The sequence below is a fragment of the Citrus clementina genome, unplaced genomic scaffold (assembly GCF_000493195.1).
Source record: "Citrus clementina cultivar Clemenules unplaced genomic scaffold, Citrus_clementina_v1.0 scaffold_3, whole genome shotgun sequence".
NCBI lineage: Eukaryota > Viridiplantae > Streptophyta > Magnoliopsida > Sapindales > Rutaceae > Citrus > Citrus x clementina.
Genome location: NW_006262339.1, coordinates 50,164,646 through 50,172,786, shown reverse-complemented (window position 1 = coordinate 50,172,786; position 8,141 = coordinate 50,164,646). Strand labels below are relative to the sequence as shown.

General features: G+C 33.5%; 1 protein-coding gene across 1 annotated transcript; it reads right to left on the bottom strand.

Moving 5' to 3' along the window:
• Positions 1–1,769: 1,769 nt before the first annotated feature.
• Positions 1,770–5,203, bottom strand: LOC18047825. The gene is made up of 9 exons (XM_006445274.2): positions 4,646–5,203; positions 4,442–4,508; positions 4,277–4,354; positions 3,946–3,998; positions 3,499–3,582; positions 2,897–2,949; positions 2,747–2,811; positions 2,609–2,667; positions 1,770–2,121 (listed from the first exon to the last, which is right to left on the bottom strand). Exons 1-9 carry the CDS (start codon positions 4,880–4,882, stop codon positions 2,032–2,034), a joined length of 786 nt encoding a protein of 261 aa, XP_006445337.1. The 5' UTR covers positions 4,883–5,203; the 3' UTR covers positions 1,770–2,031.
• Between the last annotated feature and the right edge of the window lie 2,938 nt (positions 5,204–8,141).

The following is an 8,141-nucleotide window of genomic DNA, read 5'->3' as shown; positions in this document are numbered from 1 at the left end:
TTTTATTTGTTATTTTTTAAAATTTTGTCTCCATCGAGAAGAAAAGTTGTGTTTTTAAAACAAACTTTAAATAGTTTCAACTACCAAATGCGTCGCCTTTTTATTTAACGCTTGCTGAAGATTTGAAAGGGTAATGATGTTACTGTGACGGGGGAGGGAGCTTCCACGTGACCGAATATTCGCTTATCGCTTCTCAGTTCTCACATGGAAACCGAGGGGAGCCAGAAATGCTTTTGGACGTGAAGTTAAAGAAACATTAATGCAGGAGGATCGATTAGAGTAGCTTTAATATTTCTGAGAGTCCAAGAGAGGATGAGATCAGGTCAGACGGTGGTGGGGACCGATAAACTGGACAGTGGTAGCCGGTAAGGGTTGTCTATTTTCTCATTCTGATTTGGAACCGGTGCAGTGCTGCTTTGCGCACGCCGAAGGCTGACTGACTGAATGCTAACCGTCTGATGCCGCTGATGAGTGTAACTTGATGATCACGTGCTGAGTGATGTAAGAATATAGGTAATATTGTTTATGGAGCGACCATGTGATTTGTATATATTGATGCGCTTTCGTCTGCAGATTCCTGATGAAGATGCAAAGTAATTGCTTATTTACGCCGAGATATTGTTGGCTTTGGATCCATTGAAGAAACAATAATCTAATCCCTATGAATTTGATAGGATTTCAATTTAACAGTAACAGATTCATGCATAATTTGGCAAACGGTATAAGTTAATAAGTCACAGTTGCGGTGGGGCCACCTCTTGAATTGGGCAAGCTGTCAGTAAGTTGCGTTATAATTTGCATGTCATTTTGTGGGTAAGCCAACACCTAGCTCGATTGAAATGAGAGTCACAGAGACTGCAATATTAGGTTGAGTGTACTTTATAGGTGGGCAAGCAATATTAGGTTGAGTGTACTTTATGGGTGGGCAAATTTAGATTCAAATTAATTTCGTCGGATTTCAAGTTAATTCTATTGAAAAAATAATAATTCGAACTCAGTCTAAATTTATAGTCTAATCCAATCTAATCTACATATAGTTTGTATCAAATGAAAAAATAATTCGAACTCAGTCCAAATATGTAATCTAATCCAATCTAATCTACATATAATTTGTATCAGATGAAAAATTTTATCGTCTATGGGTTGTGTGTTTTGATTTTTTCGAATTTTCAAATTGGATTTGATTCAATCCGATCAAATTGGCCAAAATCAAACCCAATCAAGTTAGAAACTTCATCCGCACCCAATCCTAATATGATTTTTTGGGATCGGATCGGATTATTCATCCATCCTTAGTCTGTTAGAATATTTAATAGTTTTACAAGATAAATCTTTTCACAGTGTGGCTAGACTTCAGAACACCTAGCTCAAGTTGTAAAAACACAGCCTCCCCATAGATAAGGTCCATAGCGGTGAATGAGGTAAAATCTAACGATCTCTTATATATATATAAATAACACTCACAAAATATAATAATATAATAATAATAATAATTTCCTAATAAAGACATTTTCATTTTAACAAAATGTAGATTCCCTCACTTCAAAAAGACTATGTAAGGGCTTCCTCACTTTACCTTAACTAAATAAAGGACTACACACATACACACCCTGTTTTTCCGAATTGTTTATAATGGACGCAGGAGGCGAGGACGTCAAGATATCTCGACGAAACGGTCCACAAAATATGTAAATAAGAGGCCCAAGGGCAAGAAGAGCAGCCATGCCTGCAATGTATGCATGGACACTGACTTAAAAAATAAGACCTTATAAAAAATAAATTGAAATTGAAATACATTATAAATTCTGGACTTTTGGGCTTTTAGATTATCCCTCAAAGAGATAAAATGGTATGTAGACACCAATATTCATTACAACACTCAATTCTGCATGTATGGCTGTATCTCATCCTTGATTGCAACTAAATTTAAAAAAAAAAAAAAATTGTAGAAAGGAAGCATTTCTAAGCACTTGGATTGGTTTATGAGACCATTGCTCATGCAACAGTAAGTGGGCAGATGTGAGAAAATTCTCAGACAGAGATTCCATAATTACTGATTTTTGAAACCTCCTTGGTTAAAGCATTTCTTTCTCGCTTTGCCTCAGAAGCAATGTTGGAAACCTGCCAAGCAATCAATCTCAAACAAGTGATATTCTTGCCTAAAAAGGGCTATATTATGAAAGCAACTACATCATCCATGTTTATGGCCAAACATGCACTAAGCGTACAAAGTCAATTCATCAGAACAAATGACCTGATAGGTTGATTACTAGAAGGGAAGGGGTTATATAACTTCAATGTCATGTAGTCAGTGCATACTCATCTAATACGTTGTCATAAAGATGACCATATACTTTACATCTCTATCATGATGTACAATCTTTTACATTACAACAAAGTAGCAGCAAGTGCTTGGTGCAATATACCTTTTGCTGATAGACACTTAATTCTTAAGATTAAATATCAAACAATGAACTTAAAAAGTTACTTCTGCAGCATCATCAAATATCTCCTATCCTATCTTAATTGAAAAATTAAAGCCAAAATAATTATAATAATAGTAGTAGCAACAAAATACTAATTGCACATGTTAATATAGAAAACTTACTTGTGACCGGAACCGGGATGCTTCTCTTCTAGGAAGTTCTCCAACAATATCTTTCAAGCCTGATGCAACAAAAGAACAACCATAAGACCACCTAGGCATGACTTCTTCTCCTCATCAGTTTTTAAAGTATTAACATACCAGCGGCTTGTCTTTCAATTTTATAGGCCGAGTTAATGACTCCTTGGATCTGCTTGCCAGCTTGCCTAATCAAGATACGAAGCATTTGAATAGAAAACTCAGGCTTTGGGAAGAAATGAATGTAAAAACCATCCATCTAAAATTACTAACCTGAGTTTCGTCCTTCCTCGAATCAGCTCATCTTCCGCTACCAATGCCACCTTCTGAAAACCAAATAATAGAACATTTGAATTGCATTTAAGAAATGCCTGGTTTGGACAAACTATTGATGTAAAAGCAGACACTAACTGAAAAAGGAAAAAAATGGCAATGATTTTTCCAAGGGATTAAAGTGCCAAGTAATCCATACTACTTTCTTCAATCATTTTGTTTCCAGTCAATATATTTTCTTTTGAGAGAAGTTCATGGTATTTAACCTTATGATTTCCATGATTTTCTAAGAACACTGTGAGCTATAGCCAATCAAAGGGCCTAGGCAAACCAGTATAACTCGCACCAAATACTATTATTCTCTTAGAAATAACATTGCATAAAATATTTTGACGAAAGCTTGTGAGAGAACCAGCTAAAGATCTAATAAAAGATCTCATTCTAAGCGCACAAACACAGAGGTTATGTTTTTAAATGAACAGATAAAGATATAATGATAAATAAGTCGCTAATTCACAAGCTGTAGATTACAAATATTGATGGATGAACAACACCAATCATTCATTCCACATCATCATTCAACTAAACAATAGAAAAGTTACCTCCAATTTCTCACTTTCAGCCTTCAGGCGGTCAATTGATTGCCGCAATTGCTTTACTTTAGTATCAGCTCTGGAGAGCAAGGACTGCAAATAGAAACATAAGCAAATAAAATTTGACATGCTACAGTAAAAATGCTTAACAAGCCAATGATTGGAAAATCCATCTTTCCTTAAGGCAGTCAGGTGGTCCTTAACAAAATCCATTTTGATTTTGATCTCCACAGTTCAAAAAGAACGGAATGATTAGAAATAGACTGGTGGCCACCTATAATGCATGCAAATTTACTTACAAAAAAGGGAGAAAAAGGAAAAAAAAATCCTTTCAGATGATTGAAATACTCTCTCCTTATATTGCTGGAGAGTAGAAAGAGAGCAGGAATCAATCTCTCTTGGTCGCAAGAGCATTATTTATCAGGGGCAAGAAAAAGGTAATATTATTCCACTCACCTCTTCGCTAGCAAAGAGGCGCAAGGTGTTGTAGTACAAGAAATGCCTTGGTCCTGCATATTATTTGAATTAGTTCAAAAGTTGATAGAAAAATAAAAAATATAGCGTAAATAGAAGTTCTAATGAGGAATTGTTTTCTTAAATATATGCAAATCTCGACATATATAAATTTACAAATGTGCAACTGCCACGTATATTACACCTTACAAACATAAATGAACTAAGTAAGCAAAACCAATACACACACGGAAGATTAGGTATCAATATCGTAGATAAAACAAGTTCAAAAGAAAAGGAGGAAAATGATAAACAATCTTAATTGGTAACATACTTTTCAATAAGAAAGATCCTAAGCCAATGGCACCACCGGCTGTAATAAATGGATGTGAAGCTGCAACATGGATACCCTCTGCAACAAAAATTGAAGAGGCCTCTCTTATTCTTAGAAATACAATGTGAGACTAAAAGAAACAAGTTTGTAATCGAAAGTGCAAACCTTTCACCTTTCCGACCGCTGCGTCCTCATAAGCGGCATACTCGGATTTAACATCTTGCAAATAGTCCTGCACTCAAATATAAAATCCAATATAATAATGGTACGATCATCCAATGTTTCATTCTGTCCCATGGAACAATATATAGAGTTTGCTGGAAATGAAATTCGAAAATACCAAAAGTAATGGATATTCTAGAAGCTTACGAGGGTTTGCTGGAAGTGAACAGAGGCAGTGAGACGTGTTTGAGAGAGACGAGATCTCGAAGCTTCAATTGCAGAGTCGATTGACTCCTCAACGATCTTCCGGTAAATCATAACTTGTTGGACCGCGTTGTCGATCCACGGATTACCATCTTCTAGGGATTGCGATTTAAAAACGGTGTCACTTGCTGCTGCCACGTTTGGCTTCTCATCTTCTGATGATTCTGTGACTGTTGCCATTTGACGGGGAAATTCTTTCAGGGATTTTTTTTTTTTTCTCTCTGCGGAATATGTCGCTACTTGGGCGGTTGAGCCTTGATGACCCGACCCGCTTTTAAAATCGGAGTGTAAGTGATCCAACTAAGTTCCCAGCGGCTTGCGGTTTGCCGAGATCAGGTATTCAGGTTCCGCTTCCTTTGAACTTCTTTCCTCTGCTTTTTCTTTAATGAAAATTATGGGTTATGCTCATGTCACCCCTCAATGAAATAATAAATTTTAGAACATCTCCCAAATTGTTAGGAATATCAACTTTTCTTTGAAAAAATTAAAAAAATAAACGTGAATTGATGAGATTTTTTTTTTTCATTTTCATTATAATAATTTATAAAGTATTTTAAAAATTATGATATTATTACGAGATAATTCGAAATTAACCAAATAAAAATTCACCAACAATGAAGTCAATATGATTACTAACAATGTAAATATAAGAAATAAAATATATAATCATACGACATGGTTCACTTGAAGCTAATGTTGTTATCAGGAATCCAACAGAACAAGCACTGAAAGCTGATGGAGGAGAATAAAAAAAGATGGTACAAGAATTATTTACACGATTGAAGTTAAAGAGAGAGAGAGAGAGAGAGAGAGAGAGAGAGAGAGAGAGAATAGTGTTGCATTGAGCACTTCTACTGGTAAGGTTGAATTGAAACATAAGTCTCAGGGGTAAACAATTACATTGCATTTAAGGGTGCATGTGTCCCGTTGTATATATTTATTGTATTAAGAGTACATAATATTACGTTGCATTAAAATTTAATATTTAGTACATTTAGTGTAGTGTCAAACTGTCAATATATATGTATGTATGTTATTTAGTTTTATTTTTTTAGGATTTTATTATTGGGTATATTGAATAAATTAATTATCTACATGTATTAATCAAAATAATGACTTCTACCTATCAAATGGGGCACGCCATGTGTCCAGTGGCTTTGGATGAAATTTTGAGACATTACCATCAAAAATTTTAAAATATTCATCGTCGGAGATATGGAATCGTACAGCTATCGTTGGCAAGAGTAATTGTCGAGTGCATAATTTAATATAAATTCAGCATGATTTATTAATTAGTAAAATAATTAAAAACAGGAAAAAAATTTTGAAAGATTTTTTTTTTTTAGACTGATTAATCATCAGATTACTGCATTACACAGATATTTACAACAACTGCTTATTGTAGCAGAGGTATTACACTGATATTTACAATCAGATATACGTGATTGGGACTTACATTATTATAATGAATTCTATGAAGTACATGCTCAATACAAATAACCCCTCACAGGAGAGGATGTTCATATTCCACTTGCATTTCGCAAGGGAGAAGGATATAAAGAATTTTGAAAGATGATGATACACTAGGCGCCAAACGTATGGAAATTGCGGGACCAACCACATTTCCTCATGTGAATTTTATTTTTATAGGAAATTGGGAATGCGATTTTTATTGATGAGAGTAACTTTATTACCTTTAATAAAACACAAATTTTTGTATATATATATATATATATGTTCATAGTAATAATAAGAAGAAGATGACGAGGAGGAGGGGGAGGAATTGAGAATGAGATTTTCATTCGTCAAGAGTGACTTTATTACCTTTAACAAAACACAAAAAAAATAATGATGCCACCGTATATATAATTTTAGTAGTAATAATAATAATAATAATTAGAAGGAGGAGAAAGAGGGATTGAGAATGAGATTTTCATTCATTAGAGTGAATTTATTACCTTTAATAAAACACAAAATATTTCATATATATATATATATATATATATATATATAATTGTAGGAAGAGGGATTGAAAATGAGATTTTCATTGGGTAGAGTAACTTTATTACCTTTAATAAAAGGCAAAAAATTTCATGATGCCACGATATATGTATAATCATAGTAATAATAATGAGGAGGAGGATGATACAATGATAAAGATATTCTATTGTAGAGCACTCCTAAAAAGGACACAATTAAAGTTATAATGTATTTTTTATTATTTATCACTCTAATATATAGTTATGACAGAATACTTCGTGACGAAGCATCTTTATAATTGTCATTGCCTAATAATAATAACAACAACACCAACAATAAATGTTATTACTATGCTATTTTTATTATAATAATATTAATTATCAGGATTATTATAATTTAACTACTTTAAAAATTACAAAGTATCAAATAATTATAAGAAATATTAATATTTATTATTTTACTATTATATCTTTTGAAAACATTTCATTTTACAACATTTTCGTCAACATTGTGAGTCCAACGCTAATGTCATGCTAACATTAAAAATATAAAATGTCTTTACATTCAAAAACCAAGATAAATTATATGTAATTTAAAATTACGACAGTATAATTATTATTGGTTAAGACTTAGGGATGGCAATGGGGAGGGGAGGGGAGGGGACCAATCTCTCTATACCCATCCCCATGTTTTGCATATGTCCCCGTCCCCGTCAAAATTGCTTGAGAGAATCCTCATCCCCTCCCCGAATAATAACAGGGGATCCCCGAGGGTCCCCGGTCCCCGAATAATTAATAGTCTAATACATTTTTTTATTTTCGATTTTAAATTAATCATATTAAAATAAACTCATACCGCTATTGTAAGCTCGTAACCAACTTTGACAGTACATTAAGGCCTCCAATGTGCTTGGATGAAGTTTGTTATGGTATGAGCTCACAACTCTACCACTAGTGTTAAAAGCTGATTCAGAAGCAACTGTTGTAATTGGAATTGCTAAAACATCTCTAGCAATTCGAGCTAATGTAGGATACCTATTAGCATTTGTCTTCCACCAACTCAAAATATTAAAATCTTCCATCCGAGATATAACTTTCTCATCCAAATATGAATCTAATTCATCTGCAACAACTGCACAATCTCCATTGTTTACATAATCATCAAAACCTGTCATCCATTTGGTTGCTTTCTTATAAGAATCCCCTGTAGATCTAGTAGAAGAACTACTACCAGTATAATCAAAGCAATAAACAGTTGGTGAAAACTTCAATTAATACTCTTCAACTAATTCCCGGCAAAGGGTGACCACTTTCCCAACATACAACTATTTGATATTTATTATTTTTAACAATATTTATAATTTTGTTATTTATTTATTAGTAATTTTAAAAATAAAAATAAAATTAAAAATTAAAATGGGGAAATGGGTAGGGGATGGGGATTCCACCTCATCCCCGTC